Source organism: Chelonoidis abingdonii, chromosome 16 (assembly GCF_003597395.2).
Source record: "Chelonoidis abingdonii isolate Lonesome George chromosome 16, CheloAbing_2.0, whole genome shotgun sequence".
Lineage (NCBI taxonomy): Eukaryota > Metazoa > Chordata > Testudines > Testudinidae > Chelonoidis > Chelonoidis abingdonii.
In genome coordinates, this window is record NC_133784.1 from 5,704,539 (window position 1) to 5,730,705 (window position 26,167).

Here is a 26,167-nt window from a genome sequence, read left to right on the forward strand (position 1 = left end):
TCATTTTACAGATAGGAAAACTGAGGACAAGAAAGCTTAAGTGACATGCCCACAGTCACAGAGCAAGTCGGCATAAAGACTAGAAATGAGTTCTTTTTAGTAGCACAGAAAGAATCTGCTTTGCTATTAGTATAAAAATCCTAAAAGACAGTTCCAGCATTGCAGAAGGTGCTGTGCATTTCAAGTGTTTTCGCTTTAACAGTGAGTTCAGCAACTGTTTGAACTAAGCAAGATAAATGTTAAGAACTTACAGCACTTCCCTTACAATAATGTAGAAATTGAGTCAACGCTTTCTAATGCAAAGATGATTTTTAATCTTACTTTGCAATCAATTACCCTATTAAATGGCGGTTTCATCATTTTTATTATATTTAAGATTTCTTATAAAGTGACATTCTTGCAATTATGTGTAGACATTAGAATCTCTCATATTCCTATAAATGTGGTTTTCCTTTAAAGCAAACCATAGCAGCTCTGAAGAAGTTATCCGTATCTACAAGTTCTGGAGGAACTGCTCAAGTGTTGCTAATTTTGAGGTGGGAGGAGTTGAAGGAATGAGGTCTTTTATATAAAAGGCTTAAATGAGTCACAACTCTTTCCGAATAGCTTATACTCGCGAAACAATATCAAGCAGCACATCTATAGTGATTTCATCTCCAAAGTGCTGTACCAGCATTAACTCATTAGAAAAGTGTTCAATGAAATTAACATGCATAGACCCCTCCCTCATGACCAGCTAAGTCAACGTCTTATCTTATTTTCACAGAGCCCGGAGCGGAATTTAATATTCATCACAGCAGGGAACTGGATGGATCTGATCAGAATTCCTCCGGCAGCTCTGTCAATTCACCTCGATCTCGACCTTCAGTAACCACAAGTCCTTCACAAGAACTGATTACCAGACGTGCCAAATAGTGCAGCTGTTTTGAAAAGCAGTCAAAATGTCTCCCAAGGAATAGGTGGATGCTATCACATTCATCAGAGCTTATGACCCAAGACAGATTTCTAGCGGAGTCACCTACATGGTACATAAACTCTTGCAGAAGCAAATAAGGTTTTTCCTCAGAGAACGGAAGAAACTTCTAGCATGACCACAGTCCAACCTTGGTCTCAAACAGAAAGCCAATAACTTGCTGACTTTAAAAGGTTCAGAACAGTTCTACTACACAACTATATTAAGAGAATTTGAACACACAATAGTCAGAAAACACCAACGCATCCTTAACTCTGCCACCTTGTGTGCGCACACTACAGAGATGTTCATTACATGAATACATTTGCTCTTTCCAATACTACGCATCATACCATTTTTTCTAGAACCTACCACACACACACGTAGCACCCTCAGCTATTGTGTACACCAAAGAGACTGTGACCATCATTTATATACTAGAAACCCACTACATGGCATATTGTGTGTAGGAGAAATAGGATGCGATCATAGAGTCATAGAACAGGAAGGGACCTCGAGAGGTTGTCTAGTCCAGCCCCTGCACTCAAGGCAGGACTAAGTATTATCTAGACCATCCCTGATGGGTGTTTGTCCAACCTGCTCTTAAAACCTCCAGTGACGGAGATTCCAAAACCTCCCTGGACAATTTATTCCAGTGCTTAACCACCCTGACAGGTACAAAGTTTCTCCTAATGTCCAATCTAAACCTCCTTTGCTGCAATTTTAGCCCATTGCTTCTTGTCCTGTCCTCAGAGGTTAAGAACAATTCTTCTCCCTCCTCCTTGTAACAACCTTTTATGTACTTGAAAACTCATGTCACCTCTCTTCTCCAGACTAAATAAACACAATTTTTTCAATCTTCCCCCATTGCTCATGTTTCCTAGACCTTTAATCAGGTTTGATGCTCTTCTCTGGACTTTCTCCAATTTGTCCCCATCTCTTCTGAAATGTGGGGCCCAGAACTGGACACAATACTCCAGCTGGGGCCTAATCAGCGTGGAGTAGAGCAGAAGAATCACTTCTCGTGTCTTGCTTACAACACTCCTACTAATACAGCCCAGAATGATGTTTGCTTTTTTTGCAACAGTGTTACCCTGTTGACTCATACTTAGCTTGTGATCCACTGTGACCCCCAGATCCCTTTCCATGGTTCTCCTTCCTAGGCTGTCATTGCCCATTTTGTGTGTGCGCAACTGATTGTTCCTTCCTAAGTGGAGCACTTTGCATTTGTCTTGATTGAATTTCATCCTATTTATTTCAGACCATTTCTCCAGTTTGTCCAGATCGTTTTTAATTTTAATCCTGTCCTCCAAAGCACTTGCAACCCCTCCCAGCTTGGTATCATCCGCAAACTTTATAGGTGTACTCTGTATGCCATTATCTAAATCATCTATGAAGATATTGAACAGAACCAAACCCAGAACGGATCCCTGCAAGATCCCACTCGTTATGCCCTTCCAGTCTGATTGTGAACCACTGATAACTACTCTCTGGGAATGGTTTTCCACTCAGTTATGCCCCCACCTTATAGTAGCTCCATCTAGGTTGCATTTCCCTAGTTTGTTTATGTTTATCATGTAATTAAAAATTGTACTGGAATGATAACCACAAGGCGGCCGTGTCCGTGGTATCACCAGTTCTTCTGGGCAATAGCAAGGGGTAGCAGCCAACACGGAAATGAGGCGATTACCACACTCAGCGGCTTGGCCTTTCCTTTTTTGGGCAAAGCTAGTGATTAATTGGCCGTGGCAACAGAGAAGCTCCACAACAACTGTTACACTTAAATTCCTGACAAAGCAATACAAACTACGGACTCCCCCATGCAACTTGTAACAACACTGCACCATCTGTAGCTTAAGCCCACGAGGGCAGGTGGTCATTATGTATTAAAACAGATCATTATGCACACAGCCAACAGTGGGAAAAACAGAAATCAGAAAGCTGTATGCTGCTTCAAGGAAGACCTCTGTGCTCAAACTAGAAAGCAGGGTTCAAAACCGAATGTGGAGAAGGAGGGAGCTCTCTGTGTTATTTATGAGTATCACCTGCACCTCACTTGTTAGTATCCCTGCAGACTGCATGGAGCTAAGTCAGGGGAGGCTGCTGGGGAGAAACAAACAGGAACCGAAACGATGACAGAGTTAAGGTATTTCCAGAGGGAAGACCCAGGGTCCTTCGGGGAACAAGGGGGGAGCTGTTAACTGGGAAATGCCCACCTGCTTGGCTCCAACCAGGCTAGCAGGGTCGGTTTTCTGAGGCCAAGGATCAAAGGGGCACCAACCCATGAAAGACCCCAGCCTAGGGGGCAGCAGTGGCTGGAGATGAGGCTCTGACAGAGATGCTTGGAGAACAAGACCAGGCTGTCTGTCTCTCCCTGGCCAGAAGTAGGGGTCTGGGCTGAGTGGAACTGCCCCAGCCCTTGCAGGGAAGGGATACAGTTTTGGTAGGACCCAGGTGTACAGGCCTTTAACTATTCTCTCTCTTTGCTCTGCTGGCTGGGGGCCTGTGGGTGAATAAATACTAAAGAAGCTGTTTCTGAGTCACTTTAATCAGCTGCTAGAGTCTGGCTCCCCCAGGTAAAGGGCGGTGGGCCTGTCGTGTTATCACAGCCGGGAACTGGGGCTGCGAGCACAGAGAGCCAGCTGGAGAGTGCTGGGACCATGTAGTTGGAGGAGAGTGAAGGTGGCAAATCTGTAAGCAGACAGCTGCACTCGGGAGGGACTCACAGGGCCCTATGCGCAGCTCCCCTGTCACCATGACACCTATGCTATCCAGTTTCTTTTGTTCAAGGTCTTGGACGTAAGCTGGATACTCCGAGCAAAGAATTCTGGTGAACACAGAAGGAGCCACTCCGTTCAGGACTTGGCTGATTGTTACAAAATGCAACTAGAAATATTTTGAAAGGCAAGAAAACTTCAAGGGGGTCAGCTCCTCAGACAGCTTCACACTCATGCTGCTCATGGTAAGCACTTGGACTCTTCCTTCATTCTTCACCAGCCAACCAATCGGCGTGGGCATCTGAGCCCACCTCGGTGGGGACAGATACCATGCTCCTGGCCACGCAGCACACCCTGGGCTATGGATTTATTTCGAAATACAACTGGCTGGGGTAAAAGAATAAATCCGATAGGCAGCGAAGGGCTGGACCAGAGACCATTCTCCCGCAAACTCTCATGACCATGAAAAGGGAACGCCACCTGTGTGACAGTATGTAAGCACAAATACGTGCCCAGGAGCAGGGTGTCCACACACTGATTGACGGCAGCATCCTGCACATCAGGGCTGGGTTGTATTTGTGACTGTTTCCTTTCGCAGTGTTCCTGACTCCTCTGTGTCTCACTGAAGATCTCGCCCGGAGCTCAAGTCCCAGCAGGAGATTGCAGCAGCTTTCAGAGGCGCTGCTGCTGCTGGCCTCCCATGCCCTCCCATGACCCACCAACACTAGACTCCGGAAGGGAAGAGATGGCTCTGCACAGCTCTGCTGTCATCGCCTACAATTCTCATCTCAATTCCTCTACACCCTACACTCTGCTGCCTCCTCTCCGCACAATGCTTTGTCTCCTTCTCCCACTTAGTTCTATGCCTGGAGCAGCCTTCCTCCTCCGATATGCCATGCACAACTCCCTCCCCGCCCGTCAGTCACTCCTCACAAGCCGTCCTATTTGTCTGCCAGCCCATATCTCCGCCTGGGTGCTCGCTATCGCTACGCCACAGGGCTCACCGCAGAGCCCTGGCCTCAGTCTGTGCAACTCCTACATTAGGAAGGGACTGAGACGGGCTCTAGGGCTCTCTGTTAGCACCTCTGGAGCTGCAGGCCGGCGTCACTTTGGAGCGCCACTGTTCTGAAGGTTTGCAGACCTGGAGTTCCCTTCTGCAGACCCTGGTGGTACTACAGCCAGAGGCACCATTTCTCTGGTTTGGCGCAGGAAGCAGACAGGGAGCATGCCAGCCAGGGGCTCAGAAAGGGCAGTGCAGGGACAGAGATAGGGCATCAGCTGGCTAACAGACCAAGGGCAGAACATCCCCGGCCACTCGTGCCAGTGGCAGGAGCACCATGAGAAATCAAACAGCTCCCTGGTGAAGCAATATCACTTGAACCACCCGATGTGTCCCCAGGGAGAGCCAGCCTTTCGGAAATCAGCCTGCCCTAGACATCATTCAGGAAACTCGCACCTGTTAATTCCAGTCTCCCCGGGCTTGTGTTAATTAGTGAAGCAGCTGCTGATGAGTAGCATTCCCCTGCAGGAAAAATGACAGTACAACCTCACAGCAATACATTTCTTCCTAAGCACGCAGAATCTCACCAAACACACTTGAAGTGTGCAGGGTACATCAGCACACCCACACTTGCCCAATCCTGAGCATTTTACTCTTCCCGGCTTTCCTTTCAGAGCACAAGCAGTACTTCACACTTCTAAAGCACTTCACTTTTCCTAAGCCTTGTAACACCAGCAGCTAATTAGCGAGCGCTAATAAAACTGACCCTGGATATGGCCCTGGTCTACCCCACAGTTAGGTCGAACTAAGACAGCTTACATCAACCGAACTCTGTAAGCGTCTACGCTACAACGTTGTTCCCACCAACAGGCGTGGTGTGCAGGTCGGTGCAGTTAGGTCGACACACCATCATCTAGACGCTGCGCTGACTGTTCCGCCTGGTGGGGCTGCAGCTATCAGCAGCCCACGCTGACATTCAGTGCAAGAGCTCCTGGTGAGGACATGCACTGCCAACAGAAGGTGCTAGTGTAAACACACACAACTGATTTAATTACTGTCGTGGCTATAAATTAGCGTTAACTTAAGTCACCTCAACTTTGTAGCGAAGACACACCCTGAGTCTCAGAGTGCAGTGGTGGGGGGATGAAATTTTTAGAAAGGAAAGTTTAGGTTTATGATGATTCCTCACAGTGAGATCATTAAACTATGAACTAGACTCTTAAGGGACGTGGCGCAAAGGTCATCGCTTGGCACTTGCAGAAGCAGACGCGATAAAGCCCTGATCAACGTACTGTGGGGAAGAGTTCTGCCCTGGCCATGCAGAAATGAGCTAACAGGGAGGTGTGGGGTACAGCTCTGAGGTCCATCTTGCAATTACAGCACACTCACTGCCTGGTACTATTTCTACTGGCATTGGATTTCACTGCCACACAACCAGTCCTCTGGGGGCTCGGTTCTGAAGAAAGCAACTGGAAAGAACCCACTAATTAATTAAGGGCACCCACTTCGGCCCCTACAGGAATAAACCAAGAAAGGCAGGCTGGGTCACATGTCACAAAAGGCCAAATGAAATCACTGCAAAGGAGTCCGATTGTTGATACATTTCCATGTCTCTGCACCCAGCTGGGCACAGCGACTGAAGGAAAGTACTCGACTGCAAATTGAGACTCGCTTCAGAAACCCCTCAGCACATCCTTTCAACAGCCATCCTCCAGCTGAGTTCCTGGCGAGAGCTGCATGAATCCAGCCAAGCCACCAATCCTAGACCTGAACCACAACTCCCAGAGCAGGACACAAGGGAGATCCCCTTCAATGCGCAGAAACCTCCCTTTTCACCCACAAAGGCGAGGGGAGTAACTGCACCCTCGTAGCTCAGCTGCTTCCAGAACTGGAAGAGAAGCTTGGAAATTAGTAAAGGACAAGGCCTGTTAGTGCACTTGGTCCATCACCCGCAGTGAATACAAAGATTGCACCACCCAATAAAAGCACACAGTGCTGTGTCCACGTGCATGTGAACTGACTCCCTTTACTGGAAAACAAAAGAAACCAGCTAAAAGGCCTTTTCTGGCTTGGTGGGGGGAGTGGCACAAAGTGCCCCCGCAGCGAACACCACAAGGGCCAGGGTTTAGAAGCATCTCCTCCTTCCCATTGACATTTGTGGTCAAGAGATTGTGCAGCTCCTCACACAAGCCTCTTCATAGTCCACCTGCTGCAACAAACCCAGCTTCTCCCACACCGCAGCCTCCCTGCTATTCCCAGCTGTTGGAGAGAGAAATAGCCTCCGTTAAAGAATGTTGCTCGCATCAGGTGAGTGGGGCTCTGAGGACTGATATGACATATAAAAAAACATGAGGCACTTGGGTACCATGGCAATCAGGGCCATACAAGAAGGCAGATTAGCTACTATTATAAGGATCCAAGAAGAATCTGAGACAGATACAGAGGAGGAGGAGGAGGAGGAGTTTTGAAGGGGATCTAATTACCATGCAGTGATTTTTAAAAGAAAATAGAGCAGTTTTGACAAAAGCCGTGGTTTAAAAAGTTCACCAAGGAAAGAGAGCTCTTAGCAAGAGAAGCAGCTCCTGCAGCATGCACAAAGAGGTGAACGTAAAGGGTTCCAGGTACCTGACCAGAGCTCCCGCCAGGTATAATGAAGCCTCACTCTGCATTTCTTCTGGTAGCACAGCAGCTTATGCACGATCTGAATGCACCGCCTGGAACAGAGAGAGGACAGCAAGATTATCACTCACCACCGAGACACTACCATGGCCATTTTAAACCCTTACGCAGCAGACCTTTAGCCTTTCAGGAAGGGAAGAGACAGCGGATGGCGGGATGTGTCTCTTGGGGGAGAAGGGCAAGTTGAACCAAGCCCCTAGCTAGGAGGGCTTGACTCACTCTCTCAGGCCTGCTGCCTTGAGGGAAGCAGGGCCACCTGGCGAGAACATCTTGCATGGCAGCGTTCAAGCTCCCAGTGACTGAATGTGCTACAGAAACAATTACAGAACAATGCCCCGGGGCTCTCTTGGGTGTCTGGTTTCTCACATTTGGACAGTCTTCCTCACAGGGAGTTTAGGAGATTCACTGCCCTGGCGTGAGGAGCCCGTAAGAGCCACAAAAAGGAGCTACATGGCTCACAGAACTGACATGCTTTGCCAGATGAGTTCAGTGAGCTGGCAAGTTCCTGGAATCTGGAACCAGTTACAGACGCAACAGACCTTATCAGCTCCACAGCATCACAAGCATACACAGGTCCTTGCAAGATCCCCAAGCAAAACTCTGGGGCACCCAGGAGACAGCACTGAGCTCACAGCCCATGCTGACTAAGTACCAGAGGCATCGCCTGCAGATGCTGCCAGCTCCAAAGCAGCAAGTGTGGCACTTGGCAGATCTACAGCATATCTAAGTCTTGCTACTGAACTCACGACCAGCGTGCCTGAGCCTCTCCAGACTTTTTAGGAACGAGTCCATCTGTGGAGCTTGCTGGCTTCCTGGGCAAAGTCTGCAGGCTCTCAAGAGAAAACAGTTGCACATCTGTTTGGTAACTGTTGTTCTTCAAGTACTTTGCCCATGTCCATTCCACTTCAGGTGCACATGCACCAAAGCCGGAGAACTTTCCCCCACAGCGGTGCCCATCAGGGCGGTGCATGCACCCTCCACACACTTGTGCTGCTAGCCAAGGGCATAAAGGGGCAAAAACACACTAAAAGCCAGAGTTTGCTGCCACTCCGATGCAGGGTGGAAGGAGGGTGGGTTGTGAAATGGACATAGAATCACAGGGTTAAAAGGGACCGCAAGGGTGATCTCCTCTAACCCCCAGCCCAAATGCGGGATTTGAGCAGCACAACAGATGTGCAGTGCATCATGAAGCACAACAGTACTGAACAGGTATGTAACTATTTTTATCCCAGTGTCTGCACATGGCATAAACAATTCCAGAGGCAGGAAGGTACTGGAGTCTACCCAAACAAGGAATCCAGCACCACTCTCCCAAATCTAGCATCCACTCATCAGGCCTGGGGGGACAGCATAATGAGGAGTGAATGTATGACCCAGATGCAGCCCTGCAATAGTCACTGATGGGTATGTGACCCAAGAAACCACCTGATGCAGCATGAGCTCTTGTAAAGTGTGCTAAAACTCTTTGAGGTAGAAAAACTTCAGCAATATCATAGTACAGATGAGTGCAAGAGGAAATCCAGGAAGACATCCTCTGAAGAGACAGGTTGTCCTTTCATTCCATCAGCACAGAAGACTGTTGGACGAGGAAATGCCCTGAAGTTTATGCATAGATCCAATATTGCCTGAAACTGACCTCAAACCAGCCAGTCATCCAGATATGGGTGCCCCACGGTCAAGTGCTTTGTGAAGACTCAAGGGGCTGATGGCAAGTCAAAGGGGGGAGGACCATAAACCAATAATGAAAATCTGCTACAACAAATTTTAGTAGGGCTGAAAGGGTCAAGAGATCACCAAGTCCAGCTTCTTGTACTGAGGCAGGACCAAATGTACCTAGACCACGCCTAGCAAGTGTTTGTCCAACCTGTTCTTAAAAACCTCCAAAGAGGGGGATTCCACAACCTGCCTTAAGAACATAAGAACGGCCCTACTGGGTCAGAGCCAGGATCCATCTAGCCCAGTCTCCAGTCTTCCAACAGTGGCCAGTGCCAGGTGCCCCAGAGGGAATGAACAGAACAGGGAATCATCAAGTGATCCATCCCCTGTCCCCCATTCCCAGCTCCTGGCAAAGCCTTGGAAGTCTATTCCAGAGCTTAATTACCCGTATAGACCATGTTTTCCTAATACCCAACCTAAATCTCCGCTGCTGCACATTAAGCTCATTACTTCTTGGCCTACGTTCAGAGGACTTGGAGAACAGGTGATCACTCTCCTCCTCACAGCAACTGTTCACATATTCAAAGACTTATCAGCTCCCCCTCAGACTTCATTTTTCAAGATTAAACATGCCCAGATTTTTTAACCATTCATCATAGGCCAGGTTTTCCAAATCTTTTATCCCCTTTGTTGCTCTCCTTTGGACTCTCTCCAATTTATCCACATTGTTCCTAACGCGTGGAGCCCGGAACTGGACACAATATCCCAACTGAGGCCTCACCTGTGTTGAGTAGAGCAGTTCTTTACCTCCCATTTCTTACATGATGCTCCTATTAATACTCCTGCCCCAGAATGATATTAGCATTTTTGCAACAGCATCACATCGTTGACTCTCATTCAGTTTGTGATCCTCTGTAACCCCTGATCCTTTACAGCAGTGCTACCACCTAGCCCGTTTTTCCCTATTTTATAGTTGTGCATTTGATTTTTCCTTCCGAAATGTAGTACTTCGTACTTGTCTTTACTGAATTTCATCTTGCTGATTTCAGACCAATTCTCCGATTTGAATTCTAATCCCATCCTCCAAAGGACTTGCAACACCTCTCAGTTTGGTGTCATCGCAAATTTTAGAAGCATACTCTCCACTCAATTATCCAAGTTACTAATGAAAATATTGAATAGTACTAGACCCATGAGTGACCCCTGTGGGACCCTGCTAGATATGCCCTCCCAGGAGTGAACTCTGGATAACCACTTTGAGTATGATCTGTCAACCCACTGTATATCATTTTCCAGTTTACTTATGAGAATGTCACGTAGGACTGTGCTAAAATCCTTATTAAAAAATCAAGATATCCCACGTCTACTGCTTCCCTCGTATCCACTAGACCAGGAATGCTATCAAAGGACGAAATTAGGTTGGTTTCACAGGATTTGTTCTTGACAAACCCACATTACCTATTTTTTTATAATCCTATTGTCCTCTAGGTGCTTACAAAATTGATTGTTTAACAATTTGTTCCAGTACTTTTCCAGGTATCAAAGTTAGGTTGACTGATTTATAATTCCCTGGCTCCTCTTCTTCCCCTTTTCAAAAGTTAACTACTATGTTTGCCCTTCTCCAGGTCTCTGGGACCTCACCTGTCCTCCATTAGAATTGCTGATGATTCTGAGAGTGCTTCTGAGATCTGTGAGCAGAACTTTCTCTTAGGGCCTGGAGTATAAATGCCCAAAGATTTTAGGATTGCCCCAGAATCTCTAAGAGTGCAAATTTTCATCTGTTTTCCCTTGAGAACAGATTTAGGCCCTCAAATGGCAAGTCCTCAATTGTTTGCTGGACTTCTGTTGGTATGCTCGATAATTGCAGCCAAAAAACCTAATGCGCAGTGATTGCTGTTGTCAACACTTCCTCTGCCAAGTCTGCCTTGTCCAATGCAGCCTGTAAAGATGATCCTGACACCAGGTGGCTTTCATTTAGTAGCACTCTGGACTCCTCTTTAGCATCATCTGGCAGCTTGTCTGTAAATTGGAACACTGAGTCCCAGCTGGAATAATCCTAATGGGCGAAGAGGGCCTGCTGAATGGTTTGCAATCCTAAATTGCAGCCCTGAAGACAAATAAACCATTCTCCCAAATAAGTCCAGCTTTTTTTGCATTTTTGTCCTTGGGAGCAGATTTAGAATGTCCTGGCCTTGGTTTCTCATTCACAGCTGCCAATAGCAAAGGTCTGGATGTGAATAAAAACACTTATGCCCCTGAGATGGAATTTGGGGCCTCTCCTTTGTTCTCTTGGCAGTGGGTGTCAGAGAAGAGGGAGTTTGCCAAAGAATTTTGGTGGGCTCTAACAGGCAGAATATCCACCAACCTGTGTGGATCATCCTGCACCAATTCACTCTGACTACTCAGGAGGTGGCTATCCTTTCCAGAAATTCCCAGACGATTATAAAATGTACCAGACCTGGGAAAGACTGTTCCAGAACAGCAGCGTCACGTGGTGATGATGAGGAAGTGTTGGGCAGAGGCACTGAAGTGTTGGTCTGCGCCACTGTTTGCTGAACAGCCATAGCAGGAGGGTCAGAACCCGGAGGGATAAGATCCCTCCGTTGCTGGCTACTGGGTGTCAGTACCGAGACCAGTACCAGATGGAGAACAGCACCTTCCTGGGGATTCAGTAGAGCCATGTCTAGGAGATGACAACCTCAAGTCTGAAGGAACTCCCCATTGATTCCAGAAAGGCCACTGCTGTACATGACACGGTACCAAGGACAAACCTCACGGCATCCTACCTCTACACTTGCTTCTGTCAGAGCCACAATACTTGGGCCTTGATCTGCATGAAGAGGAACAAGGAGACACTTGAGACCTGTAATGAGATCTCAGTATGTAAGACTCTGAGGACGAGTCAGCATTCGAATGCCAAGGCAGCACAGTACCAGATGGAGAAGCTGGAGACCAACAAGCAGTGGATGGTGCCAGAGGAAGTATCTGAGCCTTTCCTGCTGAAGGGACCATAGGTTTAGTCTGCTGCACAACAGAGTTTCAGACCCTGATGGTGTAGACAAAGGCTCAGTTCCAGATGGCGCTGAAGATCCCAACCAGGGCTTGCAAGGCAGGAACAGTTGGTACCTGCACTTTGGCCTGCATCAGTGGAGTCCGGCACGGACAGGAACAAAAGGTCCCTGGCACCTTATAGACGAACAGATGTTTTGGAGCATGAGCTTTCGTGGGTGAACACTCACTTTGTCGGATGCATGTAGTGGAAATTTCCAGGGGCAGGTATAAATATGCAAGCAAGAAGCAGGCTAGAGATAACAAGGTTAGTTCAATCAGGGAGGATGAGGCCTTCTTCTAGCAGCTGAGGTGTGAACACCAAGGGAGGAGAAACTGGTTCTGTAGTTGGCAAGCCATTCACAGTCTTTGTTTAATCCTGAGCTGATGGTGTCAAATTTGCAGATGAACTGAAGCTCAGCAGTTTCTCTTTGAAGTCTGGTCCTGAAGTTTTTTTGCTGCAGGATGGCTACCTTTAAATCTGCTATTGTATGTCCAGGGAGGTTGAAGTGTTCTCCTGCAGGTTTGTATATTGCCATTCCTAATATCTGATTTGTGTCCATTTATCCTTTTCCGTAGAGACTGTCCATTTTGGCTGATGTACATAGCAGAGTGGCATTGCTGGCATATGATGGCGTATATTACATTGGTGGACGTACAGGTGAATGAACTGGTGATGGTGTGGCACTGGGAGTGAAGCTCGCTGACTGGCCAGATTTGTTAGCACCAGAACAGAGCTTAAATCCATGAGATACAGGCACGCCCCAGTACAGAGCCAAAAACTCAAAGGAAGGGAAACTAAAAACAAGGATTCTTTAGGAAACGAGTATTACTATCTGAACTACCCCTCACCTTAAAGATCTCTCAGACTGTTTTCTAAAGGGACAATGAGAAAGAATGTGAGAAGATCACACATGCATTGACTACACATCACAGGCGGTGAGAAGGAACTGAGGGGTCGGGGCATCCCGGCCCCTTTCTACCCTTGGCTGGCAGCGCATGCGTTGCCCCAGAAGGTCCCATAAAGGACAAAGGTCTCCAGTTTCGGTTTCCAAGCATGCAGACACCGGAAGTGGAAGGGATGTGTGCAGGCATTCAGAGGAGAAGTCTGAATAGAAACCCCTGGTGTTTGAACAGGAGGTCTTTGGCTTTCAGAGCGTGCAAGCCCCACCCAGTTAGTCTCTAGAGGGGTATCAGGATCAGAGGGATAGCCGTGTTAGTCTGGATCTGTAAAAAGCAACAATGAGTCCTGTGGCACATTATAGACTAATAGATGTATTGGAGCATAAGCTTTCGTGGGTGAATACCCACTTCGTCAGACGCATGCGGGTATTCACCCACGAAAGCTCATACTCCAATACATCTGTTAGTTTTTAAGGTGCCACAGGACTCTCTGTTGCTTTTTATGGAGCTTTCCAGTTTCCTGGACCCAAGCTACTGGGCTAAAGGAATTTACACATTCAGACTATGGCTGCAGCATTTGTAATCTCCTTCAATCAGATACTTATTTAATGAACTTATAAACTACAACAGAGACGTCTATGGACTAATTGACTATGGAGCTTAAGAACTCTTACGCTGTGCCTGCAGACTTCGCAATGTCCTCGACCCACAGCTCTTTGGATGGAGCGGTTTCCAAACCCTGCAGGCTTTATAAACCCCACAGAGACTTTGCAGAGCTCCCAGAAGTTTAAAAATTTATAGTGATTAACTCCAGAATTAACTACCCAACATCTGGAGAATTGTCCCAGGCACAAGATCTCATTAAGGACAAAATTTTAAAAATACAAATCTGAACTTGCTAGACCAGGTTGATTTTAGTTTTCCAAATAACTTAAATGAGGAAAAATCCCGCTATTCAAACTCTCATCTCTTAAAGACACCTTGTCTGATTAATAGCAACATTTCCTGGAAAGGTTTCTGAAAGACAGACAGACAGACAGACAAGAAACGAAGCAGAAAGGAGCTCTTAAGTTTTTTAACTGGAGAGGGAAGCTGTTCAAAACTGGGCTTAAACTAAAAATTGGCTACAAATGTCAGACCCATGGTCCAGACACATTTCATCAGCCAGTTAGATGATCCCCTGCAGTACTAAGATGCGGTAGGAAGGGCTGAAATTCCTAGTTAGCGTGTGATTAGATTAAACCCTAAACGTTGGCTGAACATGGCATTTGCTACGTACTTAAGGTGGACTCTATTTTCGAAGGGAAAAGGAACAAAACGGAAGCAGCGAGCCAGGCTCGGTGTGTCCTCTGGGACAGTCTTGCCAGCACTGATGCTAGCAGCACGGGGTGCTGTACAACGTCGACGCACAGTGCCATTCCACTGAAGTCTGTTTGCTGGGTCCGGATCAGTCTTGGAGTACAGCTATGCAGCCAAGGCCAAGGGGAAGCCTGGTAAAAGCTAAACCATTTCTCTTACTCCTCTGAAATCAACAGTAGCTGATGGTCAGTGTCCAGGGAACACCTTGGGACTGGAAGCTACAGGCTACAAAGAGCAAGGCCCTTTCAGTGGTAGAACCAAATGAGACCACGAACACAGGGAGGGTGTATAAGAGTACCAAATCCCGTCCCTGGCCAAATACCCAGTGCCCCTGGGGCCAGGCCTACCTAGTGCCAGAGCACTGCATTAGGATCATGACCTGCGTCAGCTGCATTTTGGAGGCTGGCAGAGCATGTGGTGCAGATCTATAACACACATCCCCGATTATGGGCCCACAGTCACCCCCTAGGTCACAGCAGTCTGAATTATTCTTAAGAATATTAATGTACCAACCTTCCCCATAATAGCCCCACACTGTCACCTTCTAAATGTAGTTGCCAGCTGATGCGGCGCTGTTTGTGCATTCATAACATTCTTCTCGCCTGCAATAATTGTGTCTGCTGCAGGATGGTCTCAGATGGGAATTTAATGAGGGGCCTGTGTAAACACGCTGAAACCGACGGATAGGACGTCCGCTGGTAGTTGCTGCTGCTTGCTATCTTTATTCTTGTCTTTTTAAAAAGTGCTTTTATCTTGACTCGAGCTTCTTCTCCCCCCTGTATCTCAACAACTATTTCAGAATGATTTCTCAAGGAGCTGGTTGCCTTCTGTAGTAGTGGGATTGTTTGAGGCTAAGTAAATGTGTGACTAAGTTATTCTAGGTAAGAGCAACAGATTTGCCTTTATTCTGGGGTTTATGGGGCTGTCTCAGCCTGGGTGAAATTCACGACTGTGCACAGATGCAACAGAAGGCCAATGGACCATTTACGACCCACTTCAGCCGTGGCCCATTGACCAGGTGAAATAAGAGTGAGGCACAGACTATGTATTGGTCCCCTCTGCGCAGTGGTGAATTTCACCCTCATTGCACCAGAGGATGCTTCAGTGATGTTTGCAATTGACTCCCAATCGCCAGACTGGCTTCACGTCCCTGTTTTATCCGTCCTTGGTGTTTCAAAATCGGCTTTTTGTCTCAGCTCAGGATTTGGCTTTGGTGGTTGGTGCAATGTTTTGTGACAATTCTCTCCACTCTGCAGCTCTTTGTAGTTGATCAGGCAGATTAGAAAAGCTGTCTGAGGGAGAAATTCATTTCTTTGACAATTTCTTGGCACACTGAACATCTCAACAATATATGCGCAGACCTAGGAGCTTCTGGAAAGCCCCTCTTTCCCAAAAAACATTCCTTTGGCCTGACGCACATTATGTGATTTCCCTGCCTGCCCACCACCCCTCATTCCAGAGGATAAATTCACAGCCAGCCAGCCCTCAGTCACTTACACATACAGATCCATAGGAAACTCCTTCATCATGTGTGTTACGATGAACTCCACCATCAGATCTAGGAGACCGGGGAGGAAAATGACAAAGTAAATGTAAAACTAGCTACAGTAACACCTGGCAGACAATAACAAGCAGCATATCCAACTACCTCCACCCCCTGCATGTCCCCAGACAGCAATCCTGGTTAGAAGCAAGAGAGATAGTTTACCAAGAGCTATGTTTGAATTAGGCATCTCTTCTGAAAGCCCAGGACGAAGCTACTGAGAGTTGCCTGGCATTTTAATGCAATGCGCTCCAAGACATGCTTCCTCCATGCACTTTTCCCCCGCTGTTGTTTAAATAAAAAACACATCACTAATTTTGATGCATAGAATTGCACTCATATTTCAAACCTTGACACCAAGGGAGAATTCCAGTAGGAAATATGTTTTAGGACACTGTTGTCACCAGAGGCCAGGCATGTTTTACAGCTTTGTTTTCCAAGACAATAACGTAGAGGATATCCATATATCTACAGAATCAGCTCTGAAGCAAAGTAAATCCAGTCTTGCCTCAAGACTGACTGAAGTCTTCTATGTACTCCTCAGTTTAATCTTGGTCAGTTTCACAAGGCATTTAAGTGGCCTCATTACTAGAGCAGCAAGAGAGACAGGCAACACAGCCCTCCAGGTAGCCACATTCAGCCCCGTTTGTCTGCTCCAGGCAGGCCAGGTGCCCAGCAGTCACTTCCACCACCAAACATCTGTTTCTTTCCTAACTGCTTTTTCTCAGCTCAGTCACCCAGAGACTGCTCGTTCCCTGGCATCACCTTCCCCAACTAAATGTTTCGATGGACTAGCCAACGAACATTCCATTAGTGATATCTGTTCAGCAATGGAAGCAAGGTGTCCAGTGTCTTTTGGAAAACCTGACAGTGAATGTGGCTTTCCACAGATCTACAAGATGCAGCATGTTACATGGAACCGTTCCTTCTACCTAATCTCACTAGAGGAAAGTGAGGTGGTAGGATGAAAAGCACCCTGCTGAGAACTGAAATTCCTTGCACAGGTAATAGGTAGCCAGGAAACTCCCCCAAACTCAGCTGATTTCCTTCTCGTCACAGGAGATGGGTCGATTCTGGAAGATCCCACCCTAGCAACACTCACCTAGGACTGCACACACCAGGGGGCGGCAGGGCAGGTTTTTGTCTGCAGCTTTCTTCCTGTGTCTCATTGGCTTCAAACACACAAAGAAGAAAGGAAGTCAGCAGCTGCCTGCGTGGCATCCGGCCCATTATTGCCTGCTTTCCATACAAATAAAACCACTGCCACAGGCTCTTCCATTTCTGCCAACTTGGCTCTGCGGCTGCTGCAGCCCAGGGCACAGAGGGTCCCCGCTCACCAGGGAGACAGCAGCCGGTGTTTTGGTTACTTTGACTGTGAGCTGTGTAACTGGAGGGCGCTGTCGCACCAGGGCACAGTGCTTTCCCTTATGTCCCCTGACCCAGAAGTTTTGTTTTTCACACTCTCAGTGACTAGCATCTCCACCGGCTCTAACAGCTTAGAAAGACAATTCCTGTTCCATGCTTGCTGCTCAGAAAGAAAGGTTAACAGCTTGGGGCTATGCTTGCTTTAAAAATAAAGGGCTTAACTGTCCTGGAGTGGTCACCCCACCATCTCCCAGGCCACAGGCCACCAATGAGGGAAAATGTCCCTAGAGAGCAATTCCAGTGGTGGAATGACCACCTCGGAGGTCAGAGGTTTGGAGCCTGCAGCCAGGTCCCACTGAGGGAGCATGCACAAATTCACAACATCCTCTGGGCTGCCTCTACAGGCTGGGCTCCTGTGGACCCTTGGATGCAAATGAAAGCAGCCTTTCTGCAGCAGAACCCTTGGGGCAAGACAGTGGTAAAAACCCCACCACTCCTATTTGAGGAGCGAATCACCCATCTGAAAGAGGGGGTGAATTGAGCTCAAAGAAGTTAGGATCCACTACGACCTGTATATTAATGTATCACATGGGGCCTAACATTTGCTGAAGCTTATGGCAGACTGCTCCTCAAAATGCATTAACGCCTCTGGTCCCCACAGACGTCCCATTACACATCCTCTCCCTGGCTACACTGGCCAGATGCATCTCAAAAGCCAGCCCTCATCCAGCTCCTTGAATGAGCCAGCAAGGAGTCAGGCTGCTGGCTCCCCAGCACAGCTCATTCCCTTGACAAGGAGTCTTGAGCCTCTCCTGCCATGATGGCGTTTCCTTCCCACACTCCCACCGGCAGGGCTCAGTGGGTTCTCACATGCGCTGGCCCCAGGCTGAGGACCCAAAACCTTGGCTTCCAACACCCCAAGGAAAAAGGAAGGAACCTGCTGTAGAAGACTCACCATTCTGTGCAGGTTTACTCGAAAATTCACGTTGTCATCATGCAAAAAAGCATTAGCGTACTGATCCTATTGGAGAGAGCAAAGCCTGAGGTGAGAAACATCTACTGCAGCAACCCCCCTGCCAAAGCCCACGTGCCTCAGAGCACAACTGGCAGCTGCAGGCAACTCAAGGGTTAGAAAGTTGCCCATCAGCAGGAAGAGGCCCTTGCCTGAGTTTTCTCTTCCCTGTTCCCCGGTTATGCCTCTAGTCAGACAACCCAAGCGACTCCACTTGCACAAACGCCTTCCACAGTCATTTATTTCCCATGTCTTTCTTTGCTCACCCACGTCACGGACTCCACGTGTGACAGCGCCAAGAACATTTTAATGTGGGCTGTAAAATGCACAAGGAGGTTCTCCTGCCTGCCTCTTTCCTCGTCCCCATGACAGAGCGAAGAGGAAGGTTTATAGTTGCAGCTTGATGGACCCACCACAGCAGAAGTTATTGCAGCACAGGCTGCTAGTAGGTGGCTTAGCAGCTCCAATCCTCAGGCAAATCTCATTCCCAAATCCACACTAAATCAAACGGCGTCCATATAATACACAGCCAAGTGTGGTAATAAATATCCTCTCCATTTAATACCAGGGTCAAACATGCCTTTGCTAGACACAGGCGATATTTCTCTTCTCCCTTTCTCCACATGCCTTTCTGATGAGCTCAGGTGCTAAGAATAGCTAATTACTAGAATCTGTAATGAAATCAGAGTTAACGGGCTCTTCTGCAGCACCCTGAACAAATACTTGATGAACCATGACTTTAAAAGCAGAGCACTCAGCACAGTAATGCTGACTTTGCTGCTCTGAAGCAGTGACACGCAAACCTCCGTGGTCTGGGAGCCAAATTAGCGATCGATATTACGCAAAAGAGCCACAGGAGTGGGACTTCAGCGTTTCATTTACTAGAGCACTACTAGAACATAAGAGCAGCCAGACTGGGTCAGACCAAAGGTCCATCTAGCCCAGTGTCCTGTCTACCGACAGTGGCCAATGCCAGGTGCCCCAGAGGGAATGAACAGGGAATCATTCAGTGGTCCACCATTGCACTATTCCTATTTAAACAGTGTGACAGAGAAATATTTAGTTTATCTAAATTATTCTTATCAGCTACAATGGTTAATAACACAGTAAAAGACAACTGGTTAATAATTAAATCACATAGCGTTTTCCTATCACGTGCTGCAAAGAGCTGCAGGAGACACATTAAAGAGCCTCTTGTGAGCCTCAGTGTGAGTGTCACTGCTCTAAACGGAAGGTTTTTATTTGTGTGCAACCAAAACCCTTTCTAGTCGGGACCTGATTCCCTTGGCTCCCGCCTGAGCAGTCTGCCCATCAGGCTGACAACACCCACATCCTTCAAGGCAAGAGAGGACAACGTGGTCCCTGTCTGTGGAGGCCATGACCGCTCCCTCCAGTGCTAGCCCCTGATCCCTCTCAGGACTTGAGATGGCTGAAGAGCAGCACCTCTGCTTAGCATGAACAATGCAGAGTCAGGTGTTGTCAGGGGCTGGAACAGCTCAAGGCGTCCCCTAGTGACCTAACACGTGCACTAAATGAGAGGGGAACAGGTCTGAGTTCAGCATGCTCCCCATGTGTGACACGAGAAGCCGACACTCCCTGAAATGAGGCAACACTCTGCTAGTTTAGGCTCAGCGCTAACAGTAGTAGTGCTGGACGTCACATCTCCAGCAGGGTCTCCATCTCCCAACCCTCTGCAGTTCTCCAGTGCCCACGCGACAGGAAGCAAGGGGAAGGGGCACCCCCGTGGAGCCAGGGCACCACATGAGACAGATGGCCGTGTGCTGATGAGATGGGGTCATGCACAAGACCTACCTCTGCTATGCACGTCAGGATAATCAGACAGAGCTTCCCGCTGTGGAGCCGGTGTTCATCTGCAAATGAACAAAAACAAGCCTACGTGAGCCACTAGGCCTTGTTGTGCCGATAGGTCGGTGTGTGGACTCAGAGCATAAAGACCCTCCCTTGCGGAAACGGGACCAGAGGCCAAGTATCAAACTTCACACACCTACTCATCCACCCTGTGAGAGTAAATAGTCTCACGGTGGCCCTAAAGCCACCACCCCAGCAGCCGGACCGCTGCACCCCACTGAGCTATCGGGAGTCTCTGCTAACAACGCAGCGTCAGACTTGATCTCTCCCTCAGCACAGGCTCTCTCAGTAGTGTGACAGAATACACCCTACTCACTAGTGTTATGATCTTGATACAAAGTGTGCCTTGTAAGGTAGCATTTGAAAACTCAATTTTTTGGTCAGTATTGTCCTGAGGAAATATGTGACAACACTGTATGTGAAGTGATAAGATTTCCCTGTATGGTGTTATTAACACATGTTCCAAACCCCACAGCTCTGCTCCAACAGAAGTCAGCAAACAGGTCTGTCCTCGACAAAGGAACATGTGCTCTGCTTAACTTGCATTTAAGCCGTAAACAGAGTCACCAAGCATGGAGGGAAACAAAGGAACCTCACCCAGGTGAGAAAAGGCAGCAGGGAACATCCTTCCGCATAGACTGTCTCCTAGTGCCCAACTAGCAATGTTTTTCAAGAGGGGGACTGAAACTATAAAAAGGAGGAAAAAACATCAAACGGCACCCCCCTCGCTCCTCCTGCCCATTATATTCACTGCACCTGAAGAAACACAGGAAACATTCATTAGACTCTGGGGGAGGGGTCTTGATCCACAGAGTTCGGTCAGTAAGACTGTTGAAAACACATGGCTAGAAATTTTGCTTGAATCTAGTCTAGTTTGTTAAATTAGGCATTAGTAAACTTCTTATCTTTATTTCCCTTGTAACCATTTCTGACTTTTATGCCTCATTACCTGTATTCACGTAAAATCTCTTTGTAATTAATAAACTTGTTTTACTGTTTTATCTAATCAAGCATGTTTAAGCTGAAGGGTCTGAATCACTACTTCAGATAATAAATAGGCACATTATTCCCTTTAAGGAATAACGGACATAAAATATTCTGTTCTCTCCAGGAGAGGGTTGGGCAGTGCAGGACCTGCAATTCGGGGGTGGGGTGGGGAATCTGGGACTGGGGGAGTGTTGGGTTCACCCTGCAGTTACACACACACACACACACACTTGCATACTAAGAGGCCGTTTATGAGCAGCCTAGGTGGGAACTATCGCAGCAAGGCACTGAAAGGTGCCCAAAGAGGTGACACAGATGTTCATTAGTCTGGATTGCACCCTGGTACATCACAGAGGGGTCTCTCTCTGCCTCACCCCTTTGCCTTTCCCAAATATTCAGGATGCAGAGCTTCGCCCCTCGCCAACACTCCCGTTGAAAAGCCCTTCCTTGAGCACCACAACTACCCCTCTATCAGCATCGGTTTTGTTGCTCATGCCAACCAGTACATTACGCAGAAGAGCTCTCGCAGACGGGCAGTGCAGTAGTGCATTGAGCATAGTGCTGATAGACAAAGGCCTGAGCTCTATCCCCAGCAGTCACATAGACTCCAGGGTGCCTACAGACTTGTCCCAGGTGCAGAAAGATGGCTAGAAAGACTGAGAGGGCTTATTTTTAAAGTTAAGGGTTCCACCACAAGAAATTCAGGCCCTGTCTGCCCTGGAAGACTCTATGGGACAACCAGAAGGCTGGCAGAGTTATCCGATTGAGTGAAGAAGCAATTTTTATTCAAACTGTTTAAAACTCTTGTTTTTATTTTCAGAGGGGTAGCTGTGTTAGTCTAGATCTGTAAAAAGCAACAGACTAACAGATGTATTGCAGCATGAGCTTTTGTGGGTGAATACTCACTTCACCAGACATCTGACGCATGCGTCTGATGAAGTGGGTATTCATCCACGAAAGCTTATGCTCCAATACATCTGTTAGTCTTAGAGGTGCCACAGGACTCTGTTGCTTTTATTTTGTTTTCCATTATCACCATTCAAATAATTGAGAACCACAGGGGAAAAAGGAATCCCTGTTCGGAGTCTACGCCCCAGCCTGCAACAACAGCTCCCAAGCCATAGTTCTGAGACCCCCAACAAACCCTTCAGAACACCAAGGAAGACCAAACTGGATATTCTGGCTGGTTTTAAAGTAAAACACAAGAAGAAAGAGATTTTGAAAACACAGGCCGCCTTCACATAGCAGAAAAGGGCGTTAAGCCACGCCCAGTCCAAAAGCCTTTGGTGACTGCATTCAGGACACTGCATACAAACATCCTGCACTGAGTTTGCAAGCAGATCTGACTCTGGGCTGCTTGCTCTGCTCTATATCAGTGCTGGGACACGTGATTATTAAAGGGAAAATGAACCCCAAAAGGCATGAATTTTAACCTGCCGTATTGAGTAAACGTAGGCGCACAGTTGAGGTACAGCAGCATATTTCCCTATGGCAGCCAGATTGTTTTCAAAAGAAGGGAAAAGTTTCTCTCTTCAGGAAGGAGGAGCAGTGGCCTTCTGGAACTCCAATACACGAGAGCCTTGTTATCTTTCTACTGCAAGATCTCACAGTTTATTTCAAAAGGTGCTGCTTCCACATCTCTTCTCTGGGGATTAGGCTGAAAAAGTGTTCCTGCTACACACCAAATACTCATGCGTTATCCTGCTCAGGTTGTGAATGGCTGGTCATTTCCAGCTGCGAGCTATGGGCCAGGTGGGCTGCTGTTCACAGTAATCCTTTGCATCTTCCAGCAGAGGCTCGGAAACACTCAGTATAGTAGGGAAACATCACAGGTCCCGTGGGATGAACGTCAATCTGAGCCCTAGTTTACAGATGGTCCCTCTCGAGCCTCCCATGACTACGGGGGTCTGGCAGAGAGGGGTTAATTAGACGGGATTCTGATAAAATGGATGGGTTTTAAATTACACCTTTCAGGGCAGGGGTGGAAGAAGTGTGCGGGCCTGGAGTCAGAGCAAGTGGATATCACCTGCATGTATCCAGCCCGAGACAGAAGTGATCCTGTAGCGTCGCTGGTTCTCTCCTTTCCCATCCCTCCATGGGACATTGGCCTTAAACACTTCCTCTTCTCATAAAACAAATGGTCAAGGGAAGGCCACTTGGGAGCCCCTAGTTATCCACTCAGAAAAGAGAACTAAGGGACACACCCAAAGAAATTAAAGGCTCCACATTTTAAATAATCAGGTTGCGGACCTCACTGTCACAGGACACTCTCACGGCAAAGAGCTTCGCGGGATTAGCCACTGAGCGTGAGCCTCCAAGGCCTGGGGCAGCCCACAGCAGCAAGCCTTCCAGCCTGGCGCACAGAGCCAGGCCCACGCTAGCGGCTTCAAAATAGCCACGTAGACATTGCAACTTGGGCTCTCAAGGCCACCCTCCTCCACTCCCACCCAAGCCCAACACCTGCACAGCTATTCTGAGCACGAGCCCCGCAAGCCCAGATCCGGTGAGCTAGGCTGGGAAATGCACTGCTGTGGGCTGCATAGACCTCAAACACGAGTACCCAAGCCAGGTAAAATGCTAGGGGGGGAAACAAAGGGACACCAGCCTCCAACCATCAGGACAAACCGGCCATGGGCTGCCTGGGTTTAGGAAGAAATCTCCTCCACAGACATTATGTTGTACAGTGCTGAGAACTTGGTCAGCGCTCAAATAATACGTAACAGCAATATTATTTGTGGGGATCTACTTATCTTCATCCAGTGTAACACTGGACAGACAACAGTGCGCTTGCAACAGGCTGAAATTTGGTGTTCACACATGTGCAATAATTGCTCAGACGAGTGACCAGGTGCGGTGGTGCTAACTGAGCAGTCTTGTGCACACCTGGCCAGTGATGTGTCAGTGAGATGTTACCAAAGCTTCCACTCGAAAGTGTCAAAAGCCAGGAAACACAACGCAAAGAGTGTAAACATACCACATGGCCCAGCAGCAGCTACATCTAACTACAATGGGGAATCACCAAAGCCCCCTTTACTCATTCAAGTGCCCCTTGTATCACCCGTAGCTGCCGAAGGGCACACAGCGTTTCACACCTGCAGCTGAGTTCTGATTCCTGTGTCAGTCCCTTAATGGCCTTAGAAATCCACCTCTGTGGGGTTTAAATTCTCCTCCCCTCCCAGGGACTTTAGAATTTGATCCACTTACGCCTCCTGAAGAGGGCCTTGCTGAGACTCCCGCGGTTAATACGCACTACAGTTTTTCCCCTTCTATATTTGGCTTCCCTCCCTCCAGCACTACGTCTCCCCAAGACCCATGTAATTATCATCTGGCAAGGAGAAATCAGTTCATCCTCTCAAGGTGCAGAGCGTTTAGTCTCCACAGGGAGACCAGGAAGCTTCTGCATGAGGAGTTACGCTAATACCGCCCCATCGCCTGGACCCAGGGCTCCCTCGACAATAGGATCTGGTTACCTTTTGTGTCCTGCATGACAATCGAGCTGTACTTTAAGAAGGTTATCAGCAGGTTGCTGGTCTGCACGTCGGCATCCAAAGGCAGCTCGGCAGAGCTTATAACTGGGATAAAGCAGAAGAAACACATTTAGCCCTGCGTATCACATATAATAAGAAATGGGAGGATACTCGAGGAATCTGATTCTCAGACACTAGGGTCTGGGTGTAATGAACACACTTGTTCATAAGAACAGCCATACTTCATCACACCAAAGGTCCATCTAGCGCAGCATCCTGTCTTCCGACAGTGGCCAATGCCAGGTGCCCCAGAGGGAATGAACAGAACAGGGAATCATCAAGTGATCCATTCCCTGTTGCCCATTCCCAACTCCTGGCAAACAGAGGCTAGGGACACCGTCCCTGCCCAGCCTGGCTTATAGCCATTAATGGACTTATCCTCCAGGAACTGATCTAGTTTTTTTTCAATCCTGTTATAGTCTTGGCCTTCACAACATCCTCTGGCAAGGAGTTCCACAGGCTGACTGTGCGCTGTGTGAAGAAATACTTCCTTTTGTTTTTTTAAACCTGTTGCCTATTAATTTCATTGGGTGACCCCTTAGTTCTTGTGTTATGAGTAAATAACACTTCCTTATTTACTTTCTCCACACCAGTCATGATTTTATAGACTTCAATCATATCCCCCCTTAGTCGTCTCTTTTCCAAGCTGAAAAGTCCCAGATATATTAATCTCTCCTTCTACGGAAGCTGTTCCATACCCCAATCATTTTTGTCGCCCTTTTCTGAACCTTTTCCAATATAACTTTTTTGAAATGGGGCAACCACATCTGCATGCCGTATTCAAGATGTGAGCGTCCAGTGGAATTACATAGAGGCAATATGGTATTTTCTGTCTAATGATCTATCCCTTTCTTAATGATTCCCAACATTCTGTTAGCTTTTTTGACAGCCGCTGTACACAGAGTGGCTGTTTTCAGAGAACTACCCACAGTGACTCTAAGATCTCTTTCTTGAGTGGCAACAGCTAATTTAGACCCCATCATTGTGTATGCACAGTTGGGATTATGTTTTCCAATGTGCATCACTTTGCATTTATCAACATTGTAGACCATCTGATCTCACACTCCCTCGTCAGAGGTCTTGTGTCATATTGAGTAGGGAACAGCTCCTTCCAGAGCCCACGCTCCAGCTCCAAGCTCTAGCTAGGGGTCCCAGCTCTCCCCTCCTCCTGACCCCATAAATGCAGATTACGCTGCTGCTTTGGCACTCCAGCACCTACCAACCCCGGAGGCGACATATGACTAATGCCAGCAGTCAGTGCAGATGAGGCTTCCACCGTTTTCATTTGGAAAGGAACGTGCCCGGGAAAGACCCTGCTGAGTTTCAGTAATAGGATCTGAGCCCTTAAGAAACAACTGTAAAGAGGTAGGTGCCAATTGCATGCCAGCCTCCCTCCCTTTTCTCTCTGGGGCTGTCATAAACAGATAGCTAAGGGTTAATGTTTCTTTTACCTGTAAAGGGTTAACAAAGGGAACCACACACCTGACTAGAGGACCAATCAGGAAACTGGATTTTTCAAAGCTCAGGGAGGGAATTTTTGGGTGTGTGTC

At 47.7% G+C, this 26,167-nt stretch overlaps 1 protein-coding gene across 2 annotated transcripts in view; it reads right to left on the reverse strand.

Moving 5' to 3' along the window:
* Positions 1 to 26,167, reverse strand: part of ARMH3 (armadillo like helical domain containing 3) — a 186,391-nt gene that overhangs the window by 100,914 nt on the left and 59,310 nt on the right. For both annotated transcript variants that reach the window (XM_075072788.1, XM_075072787.1), the window contains exons 15-20: positions 24,561 to 24,662; positions 20,047 to 20,105; positions 18,178 to 18,243; positions 16,960 to 17,029; positions 15,812 to 15,872; positions 7,295 to 7,383 (exon numbers count right to left, since the gene is read on the reverse strand). In XM_075072788.1, the coding sequence (XP_074928889.1) occupies positions 7,295 to 7,383; positions 15,812 to 15,872; positions 16,960 to 17,029; positions 18,178 to 18,243; positions 20,047 to 20,105; positions 24,561 to 24,662 (447 nt within the window). The remainder of the gene's footprint in view (positions 1 to 7,294; positions 7,384 to 15,811; positions 15,873 to 16,959; positions 17,030 to 18,177; positions 18,244 to 20,046; positions 20,106 to 24,560; positions 24,663 to 26,167) is intronic.